The 24841-nt window shown below is 40.3% G+C and overlaps 1 protein-coding gene across 1 annotated transcript in view; it reads left to right on the plus strand.

Moving 5' to 3' along the window:
* Positions 1-1391: 1391 nt before the first annotated feature.
* Positions 1392-24841, plus strand: part of map1b (microtubule-associated protein 1B) — a 118978-nt gene continuing 95528 nt past the window's right edge. Inside the window, exons 1-2 of the mRNA XM_041185761.1 lie at positions 1392-1601; positions 10002-10103. Of these exons, the coding sequence (XP_041041695.1) occupies positions 1430-1601; positions 10002-10103 (274 nt within the window). The 5' untranslated portion in view covers positions 1392-1429. The remainder of the gene's footprint in view (positions 1602-10001; positions 10104-24841) is intronic.

Genomic DNA, 24841 nt, shown 5'->3' on the forward strand with positions numbered 1-24841 from the left:
AAGTTTGTAACCATTTTTGTAGCATTCCCCTTTCCCAAGGCCACTGTGCCACTCACCACCTGAGGGGGGCCAAAAACTGGACACAGCACCCCAGATGCGGTCTAATCAGTGAGATGTGTAATGATAAAATGGTGTATTTTGACTTCTACTTAAGGATTCTATAAATGCAATCTAATTTCCTGATAATCAATACAATCCAATACACTGTTACAGTTTGTTTTTTTCCATGGGGGAAGTGGCAAAAATGTTGGTTTTGAAATCTAAGGCTTCTGTAACTTGCTTGAAGTGGGCAGCCGTCTGACTAACTTGCAAATGTCACCAGAAATGGCTTGAAAGTGTCTGGTTGTTTAAAAGTTCAATGTTTTTGTGACTTATGCAAGAACATGCAGGGTATCCCTGTGCTAGACAATGTTTGCAGAGCAGTCTCCACTGCTTAGCGTAACTCCTTCACAGCCTTTCTCCTTCAGCAGAGGCAGTGAAAGAAGTCTCTCAGACAGGGCCACATTTCAAATACCTGAACCTGAAAATGTAGTTCCTGAGCAGGTTCTGAGTTAGTGCCTGACATCTGCCTTTCTCCCACCGCATCATCTCCTCTTCCTCCTCCAGAACTATGACAGTCATTGGCAAGGCAATGAAATGCTGGCACTATCAGAGCTGAGCTAGGCAGCAACAATACTGTGACAAGAAACCTGTGCTAAAGGAGTTTCCAAAGATTTGGAGGGTAGAGCCATTGGAGCTCAGGGCCACCTGACCAATTTCATAATATATGCATATTGTGCACATGGTGTACTCTATGCGTATCTCTCTGAAAGTGAGATTAGACTGGAAAACTCTTTTTATGGCCAGCACAGACATATTGGGCCAAAAGGCCTCCTTTTAAACCTTTCAATGTTTCCATGGTTCTATGTCATTACACTGTGTGTCATTGACGTGTTGACATTCATGTTGGTTTATTGATGTAATCATGTGTCCAATGAGTGATAGTCAAGAGTTAATAATTCAAGTCTAGGATTATTTAGTGGGCTTGCTTTAGTAAGTGAAATATCCCTCATGTCATGATTCACTTCAACAATATCCCAGCTATTCCCGAACAAACATTTAACAATTGGAGGCGTTAATTAATCCTGGATATATTCTGACCTCGATTATCGGGGCACGGTGCTGCTGGGAAACCAAAACAATAAAACTTGGCGGAATCTTTGCCTGCACTGTAATCTAATGATTGCTGCAAACTGGAGGACGTTTAGCCTCTGCTTGCCGACGGTCTGATTCGCTGCTGATGACATCAGTTGGCGATGTCAAGTAGGCAGTTTCGTTGTCTCTCCTCCCCGGGACCAGGCAAACGTCTGCGCTATAAAAGCGGAGGAGCCTCGCTTCCCAGGCTCACTCGCTCCCTGTCTAGTGCCCAGTCCGGACAGAGAGGCTGAGGATGGCGACCATAGACGAGGACCCAGAAGCTTCGTGTAGCAAACTAAGCCCATCACCATCAAACACAAGCCTGACTCACCGATTCCTCGACAATAAGTTCTATTTACTAGTGGTTATTGGGGAAATTGTTACCGAAGACCATCTGAGATGTGCCATTTCAGATATAGAGCGAGGTAAGGGGCTTGCCAGCAGTATTAACTGTTGTGAACGCGGAGCATTAGGAATAAACGCAGGGGGAAATGTTCAGTATGTAAATACTGAATTTAAATGTAATATTGCAACATTTGAAAAAATCACATCTCAATGATTTGGAAGCTAGCTGGTCTTGCTTTTGGAATTTTAACCTGTACTGTATTTGCGACTTAGAGATAACCTTGAAGAAATCAATACGATGCAGGGCACCGATGCATTTAAGAGATGCAGTTTCATTTGATCCGTAATTTATATTATGGATATAAATATATACTTTACAGCTGAAAGCTATGAAACCCCTCCCTGTCTACCCCACATTAAATCATCTGTTGGCGTTGCGGATCTAAGTTACCATTAAAGGCAATTGCGGAAATCTGGATCGCTGGCTTGATTTTTTTATGTTAAGCGCATTTACTTGAAGCAGAGAAAATTCTGATCATTGTACAGTTTTTAACAGTTTAATACTAAAGTGTTGTTTCAAAGGTAGAGGCAGGATTGATGGAACAGTACATTAAAATCCACTTGCACTCGCCTTTATTACCTCACTGCATGTAGATCTTTTGCCAAAGCATCTAAACAACAGAAAAGTACGACTAAAAATGGTATTGAATCACCAGCATGCATAACAATGCACCCACCCGGCTTGTACGGTGAATCGAAGCCACCCTTTTATTGTTTGGCCATTAGCTGCAAACTTATTGTAAAATCTTTACATGTGTTCTTTAAGAAATGTTGTATTTGATATTTGGCATCGGTGGGTTCCTTTTATTGCTTTTCTTCTGGGTGGGACATTGAGGCGTTACATGGATTTAGTGAGTCGAAAGGCGTTGTCCTTCCCTCCCCCCCACCACCATGTAAGAGCGATTGAGTCTCAAATGAAACTGTCTAAAATTGACAGCAACTGAATTCTCATTTGATCACATTCAACCTGTACCTAAGCGAGAAATGTACAAAAAATGTTTTTTATTTGTTTAGTGATGGGGGAAATGTTGTATGTTAAGGAGGGTAATATAGAGAGAAAGCTGGTGAGAAATGTGCTCTGCGATGCCCAGAAGCTGCTGCTGCTGCTTCTCATTCATTGAGCCGGTACCGGCTCGTGGGCGTGGCGCACTCTCCGCACTGCGGTCTCTCCGGAAGCTGCGAGTGAACATTCAGACAAAGGGAGGGACACTGGGCCAGACGCCTGCTGGGAATTGTAGTCCTGCAACTTCTAGGAGCTTACCCCCCCACCCCCACCCCACCCCCACTATGTTCTGAAAGCTCCAACACCTTCAGAAATGAACGCCAAGTGCTTTGAGACGTTTGATTTAACTTGCTTGACATTGGTTTGCTGCAGACGTGAAGGGTGTGTAAATGGACAGAGAGCTTGTTATGAGCAGCAGAATTTTTCTGTACCTTTTAAAAGAAATGGAGGTGCATTTTCCTGCGGTTTTAAAGACACATTCCACATGCATTAGATTGTTCTGGAAAATTGAACTGTTGGCAAGCAATATTGGGTGTTCACAAGAGATACAAACATGTATTTCAAACCAAGACCCCTTTGGGGATTAATTAGTGTGACAGGGGTTGTAATTTGCGAATGTTTTAAGTAAAAAGATTTAGATTTTTATATTTAAAAAATGCAGCAATTCCAGTAAAAAAAAGTGTGTTGCAACCAGGATTGATTCAATGTGAATGAAAAGCATAGTTTACTGATTTTTGCAGCTTTGTTTTGACTGTAAGCACTGTGTGAGTGTAAATTAATGGAAGAATAGAGAGTGAATTATATTTCCAAGAACACATCCATCACCCCTCCTCACCACTGAGTGTAGGGGGCATATTTACATTTTTAATAAATTTATTAATAATTTTTGCTGTGCCTTCCCCCAGCTCCACCTGTCTGTCTTTGGCTCGCTTCCCTATATAAATTTCCTTAGGCTTCTGGACTCCATGTCTCATTGTTCATTCGGATGGGTGGGGCAACTAGAGCAGCAGATTTCTCCATAATCACTGGTTGCTACTCCATGCTCAGTCAACAGGGGACATGCCTGCTCAAAGGTTGGATTAGGTTTATTTTTTTTCATTTTACCCTCTGCTACCAATTGATATTGGAAGGTTCGAGCTCATGGCATGACAAAGAATCTTTTGTGGCTGAATAAGGGAAGCATATACTTGACAGCATTATCCATAAGTATATGCTTGTGTTTATGAATAAAATGAGTGATATGTGAGACGTGATGCCCATCAATCTTCAGACACCAAGTTGAAGCTGGTGAATGTGTCGCTATACAAAGAAAACATCATGAAGAAAAATTTAAATATTAGGGCTGTTTGTTCTTTTTGAACCAATTTGTACTTTTTATTACAATTTTAAATGAGCTTTTTAATTATAGTGCTTTCCCTTTGTAGCAGGAATCATGGTCTTATCCATCTGTTCTAAATGTTCATATTTTCCTAATTTTCATAAATGCATTATAAAAATATGGATTTTTACTCAATGGAGCAGATAACTTTATGATTTACTGTATGTATTGCCTTTCCTGTTTATCTTCCATTTTCACAATGTAAGCATCATTGACTTCTCCCAATCCTGCAATCATAATTTAAATTGAAGATGGGAAAAAACACATATGCAGCACTTTCTAAATAAGTATCATGCTGTAATAGAATACCTATTTGAGAAATTTTGCTCAAGAATATAAGTTAAATTTCTACTAAGCTGCAATATTTTATAGAAAAAAACGTCAGAGCTTTCTTGTGCATTCTTTTGACTTCAGGCAGTATCATTACGGTACTTGGTTTGGTAATGTAATGGTTAAGTTCCTAGGCTAACAATCCCAAGGCCTGGACACATGATCCCACCATGGCAGTTTGAGGATTTTAATTAATTTTTTTTTAAAATCTGGAAACAAAAATAGAAGCCTTTATCAAGTGACCACAAAGATGCCTGTTATTGTAAAAACTCAACTGGTTCACTAATACCCTTTAGGGAAAGAAAGGTGTTGTCCTTACCCAGACTGGCTGATAAGTGACTCCAGTTCCACCAACATGGTTGACTCTTAACTATTTTTGAAGTGGCCGAGCAATCCAATCTTTTGTATCAAACCCAGGGATGAACAACAAATGTCAGCCTGCTAGTGGTACCAATATCCCAAGAATAAATGATTGATTTTTAAAAGATGATGTTTTCCAGTTCATTCTACATTTTCAGTGAACAATACATTGAACAGGTATTTTAAATGACTGCTGTGACATGGGGATATTTGTTATCGAAACAGATGGGTTTAAGATGCAATAGTGAAATGTAACAAGAATGGTAGGTGATGAGAGTCAGTTGTACCTGTTAGATAGGGAGAGATGCATGCTGAGAATCCATCAGCTACTTTGTGAGCCAGCTGATAAGGGGAGTTAAGAAAGTTAAGGGGAGTTAGCAATAATCTAACAGATACTAACTTTGGTCCCAAAGAATTGCCTTTGAAGTAACCTATCTTTTTCACTGCAGTGATTAGAGCTAGGAATTGGATTCATGCCTGAACACTAAACTAATTAGTCAAAGTGTTCTTTGCTGCTTTTATGGCTTGCAAGAATTAAATGTATCTGAGTTTGGCACAGGTAACTAACTGTAAATAAATGCAAGGGTAGGACTTTAGATTTTATTGGCTTGAGACCAATTTAGCAATTTAATATTTGGCTGCAGGAGCTAGTCAAAATTTTAGTTAGCAGAAAACAAACTGATTTGTTCAACTTATAGGGCCAGAAGCATTATTGTATGCATGATTCCTTTTGTATTGCTGCCCAAGTAGGAACATGCTCTCCTATTTCCTTAAATCATACAAGGAAAACCAAATGGATAGATTGAGGATTTAAATGAATATTTTCAGGAATTTTATCAAGATTTGAATGAGATAGATCAATGGTAGTTATTAACTAAGATCATTAAGAAACTTCAGTTATTTCATTGCAAGTGATAGATATACTGTGAATTGAACAGCATTATTGACTAAAAGCTGCTTTGTTACTCAGTATAGATATGTTACTGTGGTCTGTGAGGGAAGATGTGATGGTGAAAGTGCTGGGTTCTTGGAAGGCATCATTGCACTTCCAGTCAAGGACATCAGCATCCCTTGTTCCAGTTGAATCACTGTTAAAACAACTGGAATCATCACACTTCTCTTCCATTTCCTTAGGTACAGGGGAATACTGATAGATGTTTCCCCTTGTGAGAGAGATCAGATTGAGGGCACACGTTTTAAAAATAAGAGGTTTCCAATTTAAGGTGGAGATAAGAAGAATTTTTTTCTGAGGGTTGTGAGCCTGTGGAGGTCTTTTTCCCCAGAGTGGTAGAGGCAGGGTCACTGAATATTTTAAAGACAGGTATAGACCCTTTAACTTGTCTCTCTTCCTCCAAATAAAAGGTCTGCCTATGGTTACTCACATGGGCCCCAGTTATGCCTGTCTTTTTGTGGGATGTGTGGAACATTCCTTGTTCCAGTCCTACTCAGGCCCCCTCCCATAACTCTTTGGTGCCACTTCTCGCCTGGATCTAGAAAATGTTCCCAATTTTGCTTCCAATTTCCTTCCCTCTCACCTTCACATGGACCATCTCCAACACATCCCTTCCCTTACTTGACCTCTTTCTCTCCATTTCTGGTGATAGACTGTCCACCAATATTCATTACGAGCCCACCAACTCCCACAGCTACCTCGAACACAACTCCTCACACCCTGCTTCCTGTAATGACTCCATCCCATTCTCTCAGTTCCATCGCCTCTGTCGCATCTGTTCTGATGATGCCACCTTCCCAAACTGTGCTCCTGACATATCTTCCTTCTTCCTTAATCAAGGTTTCCCACCCACTGTGGTTGACAGGGCCCTCAACTGTGTCCGACCCATCTCCCCGCACCTCTGCGCTCACCCTTTTCCCTCCTTCCCAGAAACATGATAGGGTCCTCCTTGTCCTCACTTTTCACCCCACCAGCCTCCTCATTCAAAGGATCATCCTCTGCCATTTCTGCCAACTCCAGTATGATGCCACCACCAGACACATCTCTCCCCCCCAACCCCAGTCAGCATCCTGTAGGGACCATTCTGTTGGTGACACCCTGGTCAACTCCTCCAACCCCAACTCCTCTTCCTCTTCCCATGGCACCTTCCCATGCAATCACAGAAGGTGCAACACCTGCCCCTTTACCTCCTCCCTCCTCACCATCCAAGGGCCCAAACATTCCTTTTGGTTGCAGCAGTGCTTCATTTGCACTTCCTTCACTTTGGTCTACTGCATTCTCTGCTCCCGATGCGGTCTCCTCTACGTTGGAGGGAACAAAGGCAGACTGGGTGACTGCTTTGCGGAACACCTTCAGTCTGTCCGCGAGCATGACCCAGACCTTCCTGTCGCTTGCCATTTCAACACCCACCCTGCTCTCATACCCACATGTCTGTCCTTGGCCTGCTGCAATGTTCCAGTGAAGCTCAACATAAACTGGAGGAACAGCACCTCATCTTCCGACTAGGCACTTTACAGCCTTCCGGACTGAATATTGAGTTCAACAATTTCAGACCATGAACTCTCTCCTCCATTTTGATGCCTTTTTAAATCATTTATTTATTTATTTACATACATATTTTAAAATATTTTTTATTCATTTATCTATTCATTATTTTATCCTTTTTCTCCAAGCTACCCTCCCCACATAGGGCCATCAGTCATTTGCTTATGTTTTGCTTCTGCAGAGTGCTGACCCTTGTTCTGCTATTAACACCTTCTGCTATCTTACCTTAATGGCACTATCAGCACCTTCTTTACGCTTCACCACTACCTTTCACATGCCCTTTGTCTTGTATCCATGGCATCTTTGTCAATCTCTCCTTAGCTGCCACCTATCCCTGACCTTCTATCTTGTTCCACCTGCTCCACCCCCTCATAAACAATATAAAATTCCCCCCCATTTCTACTTCTCTTTAGCTCTGAAGAAGTCATATGGACTCGAAACATTAACTCCGTTTCTCTCTCCACAGACACTGCCAGACCTGCTAAGCTTTCCCAGCATTTTCTGTTTTTATTTCAGATTTCCAGCATCTGCAGTATTTTGCTTTTACTTTAGTTAGGTTCTTGTCTAACAAGGGAATCAAAGGCTAATGGGGGTAGGCAAGAATGTGATATTGAGACAACAATCAGATCTGCCATGATTTTATCAAACGGCAGAGCAGGCCCATGGAGCCAAATGGCCTGCTCTAGCTCCCAATTCATGTTTGTATGTTTAGTAATCAAGGGCATTCATGATGAATAAGTAGGAAATGTAACATCTGGAATCAAAATAAACCGCTTTTGAAATATACCATTTGATGATGTGTCAGTGGTGTAACTGCTCACTAAGCCTCTTATGTGTATGTGCCAACAATATAGGCAGCTTCTACCACGGACCAGTTTCTCAAACAGATGTTCTAAGTGTTAAGATCCACTTAGAGACCAATCATTTTTTAAAAAGTGACATGAATTTCCCAGTGACCAACACAAATAATCACACAAGATCTCACATTTTAAAGTTTTTACTGTAACATAAACTAAAATCAACATTGACTGAACATTTACTTAGTAAGCAGCTAATACACTAAACTACAGAAAAGGTACTTCCTATTCACTACATAATGCAACTGAAAACTCACCTAGGGCCAACCATCTTCAGCTGCTTCATCGATCACCTTCCTTCCATCATAAGGTCAGAAGTGGGGATGTTCGCCTATGATTGCACAATGTTCAGCACCATTCACGACTCTTCAGATACTGAAGAAGTCCATGTCCAAATGCAGCAAGACCTGGACAATATCCAGGCTTGGCTGACAAGTAGCAAGTATAATTCATGCCATACATAATTCAAGTGCACGGCAATGACCATCTCCAACAAAGAATCTAACCATTGGCCCTTGACACTCAATGGCATTACCATTGCTGAATTCTCCCACTACCAACACCCTGCGGGTTATCATTGACCAGAAACTGAACTGGCCTAGCCATATAAATACTGTAGCTACAAGAGCAGGTCAGAGGTTAAGAATCGTGTGGCGAGTAACTTACCTCCTGACTTCCCAAAGCCTGTCCACCATCTACAAGGCACAAATCAGGAATGTGATGGAATACTCTCTATTTGCCTGGATGAGTGCAGCTCTAATAACACGAGAAGCTTGACACCATCCAGGACAGAGCAATCCACTTGATTGGCACCCCACCTACAAGCATTCACTCCCTCCCCCACCGCCGCACAGTGGCAGTTGTGTGTACCATCAACAAGATGCACCGCAGGAACCCACCAAGGCTCCTTAGGCAGCACCTTCCAAACACACGACCACTACCATCTAGAAGGACAAGGGCAGCAGACACATGGGAACACTGCAATCTGGATGTTTCCCACCGAGCCACTCAGCACCCTGACATGGAAATATATCGCCGTTACTGCAATGTCGCTGGGTCAAAATCCTGGAACCACCTTCTTAACAGCACTGTGGGTGTATCTACACCACATGGACTGCAGTGGTTCAAGAAGTCAGTTCACTACCACCTTCACAAGGGCGATAAGGGATGGGCAATAAATACACGCCCAGCCAGCAATACCTACATCCCATGAATGAGTTTAAAAAATCATAACATAAGATTGATCATAAATTTGTGATGTTATACTTTATCAATATTACATGAGATTTGATGTTAAATGGAAATAATCTGTTCACTGAAATGTTATGAATTTTTACTGCTTTTATTCTGGTTTCCCTGCAAGGCATTGATTTATGTTGGAGTATTGATCAATGGGGTTCAGTGCCCACTAGTGTCTCGGCCATATGCACATTCTCTATGTATAAGGCTGGGCAGGCAGTGTCACCAGGCTGTTTGGTCTTGAGGGGCATTTGAACCAAGCTCAATCCTGTCTTGGCCTTATGGCTATACGCATGCACAAATTAGCATAGGTATTTGGTTAGGGATCAGCTGTAGAATCCCTGTCTGATTTTCCTTTCTCATGATCAGTGGGGCCGAGACCAGTAGTAGCACTCCGACTAATGACTTGCCTGGATCTACTAACTCACCAGATTAAACTGGGACTTTCCTGACATGTATGGTTCAGCACTGGACGCTGTTCATTAAATTAAAATTAAGTACTGTATTACTTTTGAGCTGTCTCAATGCAATATATTATGAGCTTGTAAATTTTTCATGTTTTCTGGACATTCATGAGGAATTATTAGAAATACGGTTTTTTCAGGTGCAATGATCACATGCAACCTGAGGGTTACCAAATGGTTATGATTAATTCAGTTATATAATCTGTAATAAAAATTGAGCAATGTGAATGCTTTTTACTGTGCATTCAGGTATGTGCCGGAAATAATCCCATGTCGCTGCTTTTCTTTCCAGGTATCCGCTCCTGGGACACAGACTTGATAGCCTGCAACCTAGACCAGGAACTCAAACTCTTTGTATCACGCCATTCAGCTAGATTTTCAGCAGATGTTAGAGGTAAGGCTTGTTACAAATGTAACCAGGATTGTAAGTAGCACACTAGATTATAAAAATAACAGTTTATCTTAGCTTGTTTAATATAACCATGAAGCAGAGACTTTTGCTCGGCGGGCGGGTGCGCGCCCAACCTGCTCAAGCATGAAATGATGTGTGTTGGCGTAGGCCGAGTGTGCCGACGTTAACGTGCAGTCGTGCGATAGCTCGGCTGGTGGGCGTGCGCCAGAGCCGGCAGTGCTCCTGCCGACAATTAAAAGGCCTGTTAAGGCCATTAAGTAATTAATTAAATTAAATTTTTTGCTGCCCATGCAACCTTACGGTTGGCGGGCGGGCGAAAACGCCAAGTGGCCTTTGCTTTGTTTCTTGGAAATCTCATCCACGGGCGGGATGAGGTTTCCAAAAGCAAATAAAAACTTTAATTTTTCACTAATTAAAGGTCCCTGCTCACACATGAGGGGACATGTTTCATTACGTTTTAATTTTTTTCATTATTTTATTTCATATCTCTTCACCCCTGCCTCAGGGAGATTATGAAGCGCTCACTTGTGCACATGTGCGAAGTTCACACTCGGCCCACTCGCCCTCCTCTCCTCCAACCCTCCCCTCCCCCCAGCACTCGCATTTCACTCTGGGCCGGCCTTAATTGGCCCGCCAGTGTGAAATTGTGGTCTGGTGCCGCAGTAATTCCTTTGAATTATTCATTAATTCATTTCATACCGGAGCTTAATCAAAATTAATTTAGTTGTTCAAAAATACTAAATTTTATTAAATCAATAATGTATAAATATTTAAAAATACTAAAAGAATATTTGGAGATATTAGACTGCATGAACTTGCAAAGCACAACAACCCATGCTCACTCAAGCTAAGAATTATATGAATCTTCTGCAGGTCTGTAATGCTATTCATTTTTCACCACTATCTCTGAATTTAGTTCCATTTGACAATATTTTGCTTGAACAATGCACAAATTAATAATTTAGAAAGTATTGTTTTTAATCATTTGAGAGATTCAAGTAGCACAGGATACAGACTGTTAGTATGTGGATTCAATTTGTTTAAACAATGTGGTTGAAATTTTGAAGGGCTTCCACTGGTTACGCATTGTAACTGTGTTTCCATAATTTTCTGTGAAAACTATGCTGGATTTACGGTAAAAGACCAGTGGAACCTCAACAGAATTTCAGGATCAAAATGTCTGCAGCTTGGAAGTGCGATAGAGCATTAATAGACATGTTCAATTCCATTTGTGGTTCCAGCAAGCACTGCTGCAGCTTGTGAAACCAAGTATTATGGAAAAGCAAATGAATAAAAGTGATTTTTAAAATACTGTTAATGGCTTGCAATATCTGCCTGGTGGAAACCAGATATGGGGTTGAAATATGATGTAACTAACCCCAACTTTGGCACTTTTATCGCATGTAATCCCAGAATATTTTGGTCACCGACATATTGTATAGCAGTTGTGATATATGGTAATGTATTTATGAAACATGCCTGCCAGAGAAAAAAAATTGATATCTTTGCAGTTTGATTGTATCTTCCACAGGAAATATTTTTTGTTAATGAATTAAAGTATCTAAAATCATGGATTTGATTTAAATATTATTTATATTATGTCTATATTATGTCTAGCTGAAAGCCTTTTTTATATTTTCTTAAATATGAACACAGTAACCAAAGAAACCCCACAAAGCAGCTCCCTGAATGGCCAGGGGCTGGATATGCTATTGGGCATTGTATTAAGCCAAACAGACAAAGGTTTCAGGATTGATGTTTGGCTAGCACAGACCAGGAAAACAGTTGGCTTCTTCTGACTGGTTTCAACAACCTTGCAACAGGGAGGGAAAATTAGCAAGGGTTCCCAGTGCTGATTATATCTAGTGACTCTGGCTGGAAATTCACATGTGTGGCCATCTGGTTAAAAACAGGACTGCTGTGAAACCCTCTAAAGGGGGAGAAAACCTGCCAGCACTCAGCGTCTACTATGACAGCAACCACTTATATGTATGTGGCAGCTTTAAGATAGAATGTGCCCCAAGGCACTTCACACGGTAAGAAAAATATGGCTTGTATATGGAGAATGGCTACGTAATCAGGACACTCGAGGATTCCTACTTCCTGTGGAGCAAGGAAGGAGCACAGAAAAAAAATTGAAGGGAAAACATAGACTGACTCGAGGGGGGGAAATATACACTGGCTCATTGAGATGTCAGCATCAGAGGCGAATTGAGTTAAAGTTATATGTAGAACAACATTTGTATAAACTGGTGAATATTATTGAAAATTGTCAACCAGGTCAATACTGAAATTTAAAAAAAACACAATTCCTTTTTTCCTACATTTGTGTTTTTAAAGAGTATTTTGTTGGAAAGCAGCCATCTATTTTGGATCAAGAATAGAAAAGAGTGTCTACTGGGGCAGCTTCCTAGACAGATGACCTCATTGAATAGATTGCAGATCACCAGTGCATCAAATACTTCAGAGAGATTGGCTTTAGAATATCTGAGACATTAATCCTTGGATGCATGGCTGTCTAGAATACTGGGACAGTGGACACATTTGAAATAAATCAATATATTAAAAACGAAAAGTAAAGATAATAAAGTTCTTTGTCAGTTGCTCTTTTCTACCTACTGGCACACTATTTCCAGGCTGACAGCAAATGGCATTGTTTTAGCAATAGAATGGACAGGATTGTCTTGCCATTTTACCATTTTCGTCAAGAATTTGGTAAATTTATCTATAGTCAAAATTAATTACTTTTCACATTTAATGTGCAATTTGGCTTGATATGGATTTGAAATTTCGTTTAGATCCCAACCCCAGTTTTTAGAAATATGTTTTAATATTTATTACAGTGAAAATGTACTTATAAGTTGTAAGACATTATAAAAAGCAAGGGCTGGTCTGGGCAATTGACGAACTATAAAATAGATAAACATTGAGGTTAGGTTAAACATCAAACATTGAGATTAGATTAAACAACTGTACCTCGTTTTGTCAGGCCACAAAACTCCCATGAGTACCTGGAACTTGTGTCCTCTTCAACTAATCACTGAAGCATGACATAATGACCAAACATTGATGCTCTCTTGTCTTTTACATTCTGTCATGAAGAGGTGCCTGGTCTTCATTCGGTATCTCTCTGCAGACATTGGGAATGTAGGAACGTACAGGAAATAACACTGCTTGATGATGCAGCTAGTTACTATACTACAATATTACTGAATGTACTCCTGTACTATAACCACTCACTCAGTTCAATCTAATGGCACCTATTGAAATTTATGCTTTTTCAAGATATAATCAATATGTTATTCTGCCAGTTCACCAAAGATCAATTTATTACTTCAGTTTTCAAAAAAAAAAGTCTTTGGATCATTGAAGATTCATTTAACTTAATGGTATCACATACTAACTAATAACCCAGATATTACTGTTTCTAACTGTGATGCAGCAAAGATTTTGACAAAAGCTGTGATCTAGAACATACTAGCTAGAAATGGCATTTAATTGATGCTCTTACAACGTTTGTGGGGGTTGGGGTTCACTGCAGAGGGAGAAACACTCAATATGGGGCTGGATTTTCATCCTTGAGGCGTGTAGCAGGAGTTGGGAAAATTCCTGGCTCAGCCCATCCACCTTGGGAGAAAGTGCCAGGAAAGACAGGATTTTCATTGTGGGCGGGGTGGGTGCAAGCTGCACTCGGGCCAGTTGACTGCTGACCGGAAAGGAGTTTGGACGCAGTCACGGGGGGCTGCCAGTTGTGGAGGTGGGCTGTTTAAAAGGCTTTCCTTAGTGCTGTGGGACTTGGTCCCAATTATAATGAAAAAGTCAGACTTCTAGCCCTCACCCCAACGCATTCCCCATGCCCTATCCATGCCACCTCATGCACCCCTTGCCGAGGTCTGCCCCACCCACTCCCTATGGCCTCTCTTGCTCCCCATGCCAGACTATGGCACTTCCGTACCCATTCACCCACTATAAATTATATAAAACCAATGAACCCTATAGTGATAATAGGATGTGTTTTTTTCAAAAAAGCTTTAAAAAGAAACAGTCATTTATTTATAGCTTTCCATTTTCTTTTTTTTTAAAAACTGCTTTTTACTACATGTCAGTAAGTGTCATTCATCCAGACCTTCTTAAATATCAATGGTAGAAATTGCAAGCACTTGAAACCTCTTTATCTTGTGGAAATAAACATTGTATAATTGATAGAATAAATCAGAGAGCCAGAGCTGTCAATTGTGAAATGTTTCCCTGGGGCTGAGGTGTTTCTAGTGGATGCTTGGGCTCTCAACCAAGCCTTATTATATAGACATTGACATGAGGGGTTGTGGGGGGGGGGTGCATATCTTAGCATAGAGGGCATGAAGAGGACCTTTTGAATTTGTCTTTCAAAAGGTTCCCTTATGCAGACTGTATGGTTCTTGATGTCTCTGAGGTGACAAGAACCACGGCTCTTTGAAAAGCCGACCCAACTCCTTGATCATTGTGGAAGACTAGGACATGCCTATCCCCGCAATTGAACCACCCAGGTTGGGAGTGCAGGGTGCGGGCTTGTGACCCGAACCAGTCCACACCCTTAAAAAGTACTTCTGAAAATTGGAAACCTCGGGAATGGGATTGGGAATCGGGTCCCAGCCACCATTTTCACCCCTCCATTGAATCTCACCAACTCCATAAGAAACAAGCCTAGGGTGTGAGTTATCTTTGGACATTATGGCTTTTTTTCCCAACAATATACTTTATTCATAAAAATTGTAAAATTACATTCCATAACAGTTCATATTGGATACTACAAAAAGTGCAATACAGTTCTAGCTATTTCCATACAGCATATGGCATTCTGGAGGCTTCAATATGACTGCAATTACAAGTGATATTTACAATATATACTCCATACAGTGATACCATCTGAGGGGTTTTACGTAGTTTCCAGCTCCTCGATATACCCTAGACAGTGTCCTTTCCCATTGAGCCATTGTGGTAGCTCCCCCAAGCCTTAGTGCATCCCTCAGCATGTAGTCCTGGACCTTGGAATGTGCCAACCTGCAACACTCAGTTATATACAGCTGTTCGCACCGGAAGACCAACAAGTTTCAGGCAGACCAAAGATTGTCTTTCACAGAGCTGATGGTCCTCCGGGAGCATTTGATGTTTCATGGTAGGAGCAGCCTGTAGCACAGAGTCCTATGTCACAGAGCTGCTTGGGATAAACTTCAACAAAAACCTCGGCATCTCCTTCCAGACCTTCTTTGCAATAGCACAACATAACTTAGGAAGCAAACCTTCAAAACTGCATTGTGGTGTGGAGCAGAAAAGTAACACTCTTCCTGCTGTTGGTCTGCCTCCTACACCTGTTTTTTTAAAAAAATTAAAATCTGAACTGGATTTTAATGTGTCAAGTGTTATGACACAGCAGTTGGTAAAGGCTGAGTTGTTTAAATCCCAGAGAGAAACTTGAACAACTGTCATAATTATATTTTCAACTGGTGTGTTTGAGATGCAGCTCTGAATTCAGGCGTAAAACCACCAAGCCTCAAGAGGTTTTTTTTTATATAAAACTAAATTAAACTTTTATTAATTTAATAACAAATGAAACACATGTGCATGTCTACAAATTACTACCATAATAACTTTTAAACAAATCCCCAAATTAATCACTCCCAGGTAAATCTTCACCAACGCAGCAGTAACCCATAGGCACCAGGCAAAGCACATTTGACCCTTCGAAATTCAAAATGAGGTTCCTTTCAATTTGTTTCCTTTGCAGACACAGTTGTAAGCTTACAGGCTGGTTAGATCTTAAATGCCTCTGACTTACACACACAAGCTCCCTTCTGTTTATACCTAGCTTTTCCTTTGAATGTAAATTTTCCATTGTATTACTAGGTTTTTTAATTTTACCTCCTAACAATAATGCTTTCATTCCACCAATTTTATTAGTAATGTAAACACATTGCTTGGCATCTCCTAGCTAGGTACAAGATTTTACTCATTCTTTTGAAATGGTTTATTCAACAAATGCAAATTTACATTTTACCTTCTCCTCCTTACATTTATCTAATTAACATCTCAAAACTACTATGCATCAAAGCACCCAGACTAGCTGGCTTTAATCCAATTAAGACATACACACATATACACATACATAGACGCAGGCACCACTAAACTCTGTTTTTAAAAAAAATCCAATACCTAATGGACATTAATATCTCTTCATGACACAAGTTAGTGTTGCTAAGTGAGAAAAGTATTTTTAAAAGCAAGGAGCTCAAACTGAATGGACAATAAATGCTTGCATAGTTGGTGACATAGTGATGTCCAAGCTTTGGTAAAGCTGAATGTGGCAGGACTATTCAACTGTCTTTCCACATGTGGGACTGTGCAAAGCATATTTATCACAGTCTGTAATTTAATTCGGTTTCAATAAGAAAGTTTGAAGAAAAATGATCAGGAGCAAATGTATCAGTTCTGTGATGTCTGCAAAGAGCATTGAGCTGACAATTATTTCCTGAAGCTGGTCAATTAAAAGCAGATTTGACAAATAAAAAAAAGCGATTCTGAACATGTAGACTTACAATAAGTATTCTTCTTCAGATTCCGTCATTCCATTCATCGCCCTTGAGCTTCCATATTGGGCAATTTCATGATGATCCAGACTTCTTATTTACATTTTACACAGTTGTAAATCTTTAGTCTTCTGGCTGGTTTTATTGGTTTTTCCTGAGCATCTCCAGACACTGTTTACATTACTTTCTTCAGCCCTCTATTTATATTTTAACTTGACTGGATGTTCAAAACATTATTTCATGCTCCAAACTGACAGGTTTTTTTTATGAAGGGACACTCTTCCTGTCTAATACACAATGTAGTAATGTATAAAACACACAATTTCCAGGAAATAATCTTTCTTTCTTTCAAGATATTATTCAACATAACAGAAGTAGTGTTAGGTAGAAGTTAGGCTTAATATTGTTATTTATGAGTGTGCTCAATACAGTAATTACAAAGATGATTTCTGATTAGGATTACTAAAATACAATTGGACCTAAACGTTAATGAATATTTAGCAGTTATGATTTTTCTGTGTGCTATATTTTCTTATTAATGAGAAGGGGTAAAATTATAAATAGCCAGCTCAATTCGACTGTCATTAGCAATGATTGGTGTTTATAGAACGTACAACAAAACCTCAATTAATAAGTAAGTTTGGGAAACAAGTTATATTTAATTTTGGTGTTCAAATACAACTGGAGTTTTCTTTTCAAGGGTTAAAGATGAAATCACCCCAAAGTGCTGTTCTTAGAATTTTAAATCTTTGTATTAAGCAAAGCCACTTTATCAACTATACACATGGCTGTTATTTATGGAAAATATTGATTTTCATTGGGAGATTTTTGCTTTAAGTGTATAACTAATGCTATTTTGCACTGCAAGGTATGGGATTGTCAACACTATGAACATTATAAGATGACTGAAAGATGATGGCATTTTATCTAATGCATTGATGAGGTGACTTTCCTTAGATGACTTTAGAACCAATAAATTGATATATCCTACTTTTGTGCAGATTGTTACAATAATGTGTTGCATTGGCATTAAGTTTTATACCACTGATTCCCCAAATAGTATGGATACAATCTTCCTGGCTTGACACAAAGAGAGAGAAAATTAGTGTGGTTATCAGCCAGCATTGCTTCTGAATTCCTCTCGCTGCCTGTTTACAGAGCACCATGGACCAGGAAGGCTCATCTGCCAATTTTGCCAGTCAACAAATGATATGTCACAAAAGGACATGTGAAAAAGGAAAAGTAAACTGATTTTGCAAAACAAAATGTTGGGCCGGGGGGAGGGCGATAGTGAGCAATAAATATAAAATTTTAAATGAAAAGATAATTTAATTGTGTGTTTGCTATAGGATAGAATTGTTTTTCTAAAGTATGTGTGATCTAAGTAACATTTCTTTAGGATTTGTCACTTGAAGGGATAAAGTATGTCCACAGTTTATATCTAAAAGTGAGATGAACAAAATGTGGTAGAATAACAGCTCAGTCATTTTAATGTGGGATGTGCCATCCCAGCTGACAACAGTGCTGAATTATTCTGTCAGTTCTGCTGAAATCTGCTATGTATGCAGCAAGCAATGCAGTGAGTGGCCTAACATTCAGACATAGAGGGGGTGGCAAAGGCCTGTAATGAGATGACACTTTCAAGTTTGTTGAGTAGGACAAATACTGCTTTACGTTAGTGTAATGATATTCTTATATATGGCTTATTTAAAAACTTAAAAGTAAAATTGAAATGATGTTCTTTGTGCATATCATTTATGTAATCTGTAATTTAGAGAGCAATCCATAGGATTTTTATCTGCAGCTGTTGAACTTCAACTAATTGCATTCTAATTTTCTTAAATTTTCATTTTAATTTCTTTCCCCCATCAATTCATCTGGGTTTGGCAGCCTTCCACTACCTTGGTCAATTGGCCATTCTCCAAGTATGAGTCTTGGCACTCTATGGAGTCTAAGGGGGAATTTTCCCAGGCAGCAAAAGGTATGTGCAGGAAGTTAAATCTCCAAAAAGTTTCACCCAGGCAAATTTGAAGGCAAATGAGGGATGCCCATGCTTTTATGGGGTAAGCATTTAAATATTCAAATAGGTCATTAAGTTGTGTTATGAGCAAGGATTCTGGCTTCAACAGCCTTTTCCCTTAACTTTAGCAACTTGTCAGGTCCCCCAGGTGAGTGCGTAGTGGGGGATGCTTCTTCAGTGAAACTGACAGGCTCCAAAGCCTTTGATCAGTAAAATTGAAGAGCTCTGGCTGTGGCCTGGTGAGAGGCTGTTGCTCACACTCTCCTTCTCAGAGAGCGCTTTCACTGCTTGACAAGTGATTTTTGACTTCTTGGAAGTCATTTCACTGACTTTCAGCTGCATTTTCCTACTGTCAACCTTCAAGTCATGGGGGCAGCTTATGCCTCTACCTTGCACCTCTGAAGCTGAAGAGGAGAAGCAGCATCAGCAGCAGTGCCAGCTGCCTTCGCAGTCACATGCCACTCCACAGGACAGAGGGAATAGACATAAAGATCCAGCTGGAAGGAGGTGAGACTACTAACATGGTCTACACGCAGAGGATCAGCTCTCGACAAGTGTCAGCAAGCAGGTGCCTGAGGAGAATCAGATTTTCATGAAAGGCCACTGCTCACATCTGCTGCCCTCTAGGCTAGAGCTCTTTCTGACCGGGCCAATGAGCACACGTTGCCAATAGCTGTCAAGGTATCTGTCAGTTGAGGGCCATCCAAAGAGTCTCTGCCTCTTCCCAATGTATTCTTCTCTCTTCTCATACAAAGAGAGAAAGTAGAGAGTTATGAGTGTTAGCAATACCTTGTGTGGGTAGCAGGAGAAGGGTGGCCATTGTGGTGGGCGACCGTGAGGAGAGGCTGCAAGAGGGCAATAGGCTAGGGGTGAGTGAGTATTGGCTGTTCAGAGAGAAATGTGAGGAGGTGCCTGGAGAAAGATGAATGCGTGGAGCAGCGAAGTGTATTGTTCTGAGGAACAGTTGCAGGAGAATGCTGGGAAAGTCAGAATGTAGGACTTGGCACTGGAAAGTGTTATATTGCCTTTTCCACCTACCTGAGGTCTTGGGTCTTCTGTGCAATTTTTCTCAGTTAGAGGAAGCACACTCCTGCTGCTGACTTCCTTGGCCACTCCACATCTGCTTGTTTGGAGAGGTTGGCCACTTCCTCTCCTCTTTGGGAAGGATCACTACAGCTTCTCTCATCCAGAAGCAAGACCTCCAGGTAAGATTGAGAGACCCAGGGAGCAACCTTTCCAAGTCTCCCCTCCATTCCTGTAAATCCAGTTGATCCATTATAATCCATGCCGGGACCCCTTTATTTAGAAATCCTTCCTCTGACATTCCACCCGCAGCTCTAAACCGGGAGGGAGGCTGCAAATGCTGTGGGTCACTTAAAGAGCCTTGGCAACATCTGAGTCCAAAGAGTAGGGCTAAGGTGAGAAAATTCCACCTTGAATATCTGCAGGTATTTTGACCTTGGGTACATTGACACATGGTGGGTGTGGGGGTGTTTAACTTTTTTGATCTGCTGGAGTATGATTGGGGGTGGGGCTTGTGTCAGGGGGACCTGGTAGAGCATTGGAAAATCTGGGTTTCCCTGCACACTGAAGTTTTAACTGCACAGCCTTGGTGTGGTGTCACCGAGAGGTTGCTTGCCCGGCAACCAGTCTGATTAACAGGCTTGGCTTCCATTTGAGTGTGGAGCCATCCGGAGGGAGGGGCCACAGGACCAGGTAGGTCCACACCTAGGAGGATCCGATCCTGAGTGGGGGAGGCCAGAGGTTTTATGGGGAAATTAGAGGCTGGGGGAAGGGGGGGTGAGACATTGGAGAACTTGTTGGGGTAGGTGGGAAGAGAGATTGGAGACCTGGGGGTGGACGGAGAATCAGAGGCTTCACTGGGGGCAATGAGGTCAGAGGGAGAGGTTGGGGGTGTGTTTGATCACAAGGGGCTGCCCAGGCAGGCATTCTGGATCCAGTAGGAAAGTGGAAAGGTACTTACCTCCTGATCCAAAAGTCCCTCACCTCAGTTTAACTGAGGCCTGTGTCAAATGGTGAATAAAAATGAGGCACATAGCTTCATTATAATATTTAAATTGCCAGCCTGCCGCCCTAAAGTGGGTTGGTTGCCTAACAACCCCCACACCACCCCTCCTCCGGTAAAACCAAAAGTGGGTGATTGGGGTTCTCCCTGTTATCAGGGGCAGGAATTCTGGATGATTACTCTTTCTCAATCTGCACTGACCTTCTCATTCATATGCACTGAGACAAATTAATTTTCCTTTTGGCCAGTCTGACTGAGAGGATCAATTTTATTTGTTTTAAAATTCCATCCCCAGAATTATTTTAATATTTATTTTATTGGGCGTGTCCTACTCTTTTCATCCTTCCACAGACAGCTGCTCCAAAGCTCTGTTGATGCTGTTGTTCTTCCTGTCATTAGGAAATGTACAGGAGAGGCTGTCAAGTTTTAGCACTATCTTCTCTAGAGGAAACACCCTGCCTTTGCTTGGTCCTCTGCTTTGAGCAAATTATGGGTGTGAACCTTTGCCCATTCCACAGAATGATGCATTGGTTGCTTCAACATTGTGTGCTATCAAGCTGCCTTAAAGAGGTGTTATAACTCTTGAAAGGTTATCAGCAGGAACTTTGTCAATTTTTTAAAAATGTATTACTCTTGCATTATTTGCATTGTGATTTCATTGATTGTGATTCGTTAATCCAACTTCTACGCTCTTCTTTCCCAAAATGTGATGATACTTCTTTTTAATAGTAATCTTTCTTCAAAGGCACTATTGATTCTATGTGGCAAGGGATGTCACCTTTTCACCAGAAAATCACAGCTTTGAGTCCTGACATTGTCTCTCACTCAAATCTGTTTCATTAAGCTTGACCCTTTAGATTGCTAGATTTAGATTCTCACTATACAATGCAAGATATTCCAAACCATTAAGGGGAACAGCTGGCTGCACCAAGCTCAGCTTTCAAAACTGCAGGCATGAAATTGTTCTTCGGTGGAAGCACAAGTTGGGCAACAGTGAATCAACAAAGTAAATGGAAGAGAAAATCAGACAGGGTGTTAGAGGGATTGCCTATTCATCGCCACCTGCTTTGCGATATCACCAAGGACCAATTTCACCACCTGCATCTCCTGTGGGTTGATTATTGGCTGCTTTTGATGATTGTGGCAGGTAAGATGTCATGAAATTGCTTCAAGTGCATAACAGCCACTTGGCTTAAAATAGAAACAGTGCACCACATTGCTTTGCCTTAATGTGATATGAATTGTCTACTGGGGGAAAAACTGGAAGAAATGTAACATTAAAGAAGCTATCATTAAAGACCATGTTCAGTTACACATGGGAAAAATGATCCCAATGTTGCAATTAAGTCAAGTGGTTATCTATATGCAATTAGTATATTTTAAAGGCTCCTTCACCTGTGTAAGGTGAAGGGTGTAATTATACGATGCTCCACCTGCAGCTCACATAATAAAGAGTAAGGGTCACTCTGAAGCATATACAGCCTTTGGAAAACATTTAAAAATATAATTGTTGAGATATATTGTAGAGGATATAGTTTCTGTTACTATTGGGATGTACTGTTTTAGACGTTGTGGCATTTCAATATGCTGATAGCAAGTAGCATATATTAAGGAAAGTTAGGAATGCATTTTAATAATGCCTTAAAATTCTTTTGTGTGCAGGATTGATCATGTATATCCAATGATGTACCGGTGACATGATTTGTATTATTTTACATTCAGTTTCCTGTGGAGTCTTCATGGGTAGCTGCATCTCCTAAATTATCACATTCAAACACCAGATATCATGGAATGTACAGAATGTCAGGAGCTTCACAGAAATGAAACATTTCTGTTATTTTGTAGATGCAAGTGCCCACTTTGCTGACAGTGAATGCTTCTCATTTCACTTTCACATAAGTTCTTTGCTTTTAACTGACCTTATTCCAATATCATATCAATCTTACCTAGCACTTATCGGTATCTTTTTTCTACTACGAGAAAAGTATATTCACTGTCTAGCCATGAAATAAAATAGCAGCATTTTCTTCTGTTTAGGTGGTGTAGCAGTTCGACCAATCAATAAACATAAGGAATCCCAGAGAACACACTATTTCTACTTCGGAATCTTTAATACATCTATATGGCTGTACCTATAATATGCTGGGTCATTTCAATCAAAGTTTTGCATTAGTTGCAGAAACGGATTAGTTAAATTCTCATAGTAATCTTTTAAAATTTTACTTTTTAGCTGGAATAAAAGGCTGTCTGTTTCATCAAATGGCCCTTGTGGTCGCTGGTAGATCTTTCTTTGTCCTTGGAGCTTCCCTAGTGAGAGCCTTTGTTATGTAGCTTGTGAAAAATACAAGCCCTGCAATTATAACCTGAGCCACTATTTCTAGACTGCTGAGACAGACTAATGTCTGGACCAGCAGAAATTAACACATATTGGAAAGTCAGTGAGAATCCTTGGTTTTAATGGAAGTGGAATAATAGATTGACTATTTTAGAATATGTATTCCCTTGTAAAAAAAATCCTTTTGGTACATTTACCAATCATTATGGTACAGAAAACCAACATATAAATTCACAATTTAAATTTTGTTTTTTGTTTTGTCCCTTATTTGCACCAAGACTATCTTGTGTTCATTTCATCACCAAGTTTTGTTCATTTGGCTTAATTATAGAATTTTCAAGATACGTAAGATCATAAGGTAATGTTTATCCTGTTTAGTAACAGTTCTCTAAGGTAAAATGTAGAAACAGGACAAATCTTTTTATCAGTGTAGATAAAGGATAATTTGGAGCTACCTTGTTTGCTCGTAGCAAATATTCCTTCAAAATACTCTGTTGAATGGGGACCAATGACATGCCTGAAGTTGGTGAGTTACCAGGAATTGCTCTGGATGCATTAATATATCCACAAAAGAGTAAATGGAGTTCTTCAGGACTTGATGTACTGAGGTTGTTTCCCCTGACAGGGGAATTTGGAACATGTGGACACAGTCTCACAATAAGGGGTTGGACATTTAGGACTGAGATGAGGATAATTTTTTTTCACTCAAATGATTGTGGATCTTTGGAATTCTGTACCCCAGGGGATTGTGGATGTGTTATGGCACAACGGATGGTAAATGCTGAGCTGTTCAAATCCCAGAGGGAAACTTGAAACAACTGCCATAACTATTTTTACAAATTGTATTTATTTCGAGATGCATGCCTTGAATTCAGTAGTAATAAGACCATTGAGTCTCATAGGTTTCTTACAAAACTAAATTAAACCTTTAGTAATAAAAAAATGATTTTAAGCACACACATAGGTTTACAAATTAGTACTATGATAACTCCGAGCTCCCCTACTTAATGTAACTCCTAGTTACACCTCTGTTAAGGCAAAAGTAAGACACATAGATTCTAAAACCCCCAGGCAAAGTAACACAATACCCTGAACAGTCTAATTCAAAGTGAGTTTGTCTTAGCTTTGGTTCCTTGTAGCTAGCAGCTTGAGGTTAGATGCTGGAGGCTTTTCACACTTATGTTAGATCTTAGAATGCCCTCTTTCCTACACACAACCTCATCTCCTTTATACAGATTTCCCCTTTGAATGCAAATTCCCATTGTTTCACTATGTCATTGGACTTTACCTCTCTAATAATAAAAACCTATCATAGGACCAATTTTGCCAGTAATTTTTGGGAAAAATAAACACACTGTTTCTTAACTTCTCCTGCCAAGTGAAACATTTCACTCCCTCTTTTGAATTCAAGCTAGTCTGGTTTATTCAAAAATGCAAATGTTCCCTTTACCCCTCACATTCTAAAACTTCACCCATGTTTACCAACTTAACATTTCAAACCTAATTTATCTTCTGATACATCAAAGCCTTCAGACCAGCTGCCTTTAATTTAATTAAGTCCCACACACACACAGACCCATAGACACAGACCCCACTATTACTTTACAATAACTTGCAATAACATTATGAAAATTATGTCTTCCTGACAGGATGCTCTATCTTTGAATATATTTAAGGCTGAAGTGTACACAATTTTTGCCTTCAAGGGAATTAAGGGATTTAGAGAGTAGGTGGGAAAATGGAATTGCTACTCAAGATCAGCTGTGATCGCATTGA

The sequence above is a fragment of the Carcharodon carcharias genome, chromosome 4 (genome assembly GCF_017639515.1).
Source record: "Carcharodon carcharias isolate sCarCar2 chromosome 4, sCarCar2.pri, whole genome shotgun sequence".
NCBI classification, from domain to species: Eukaryota; Metazoa; Chordata; class Chondrichthyes; order Lamniformes; family Lamnidae; genus Carcharodon; species Carcharodon carcharias.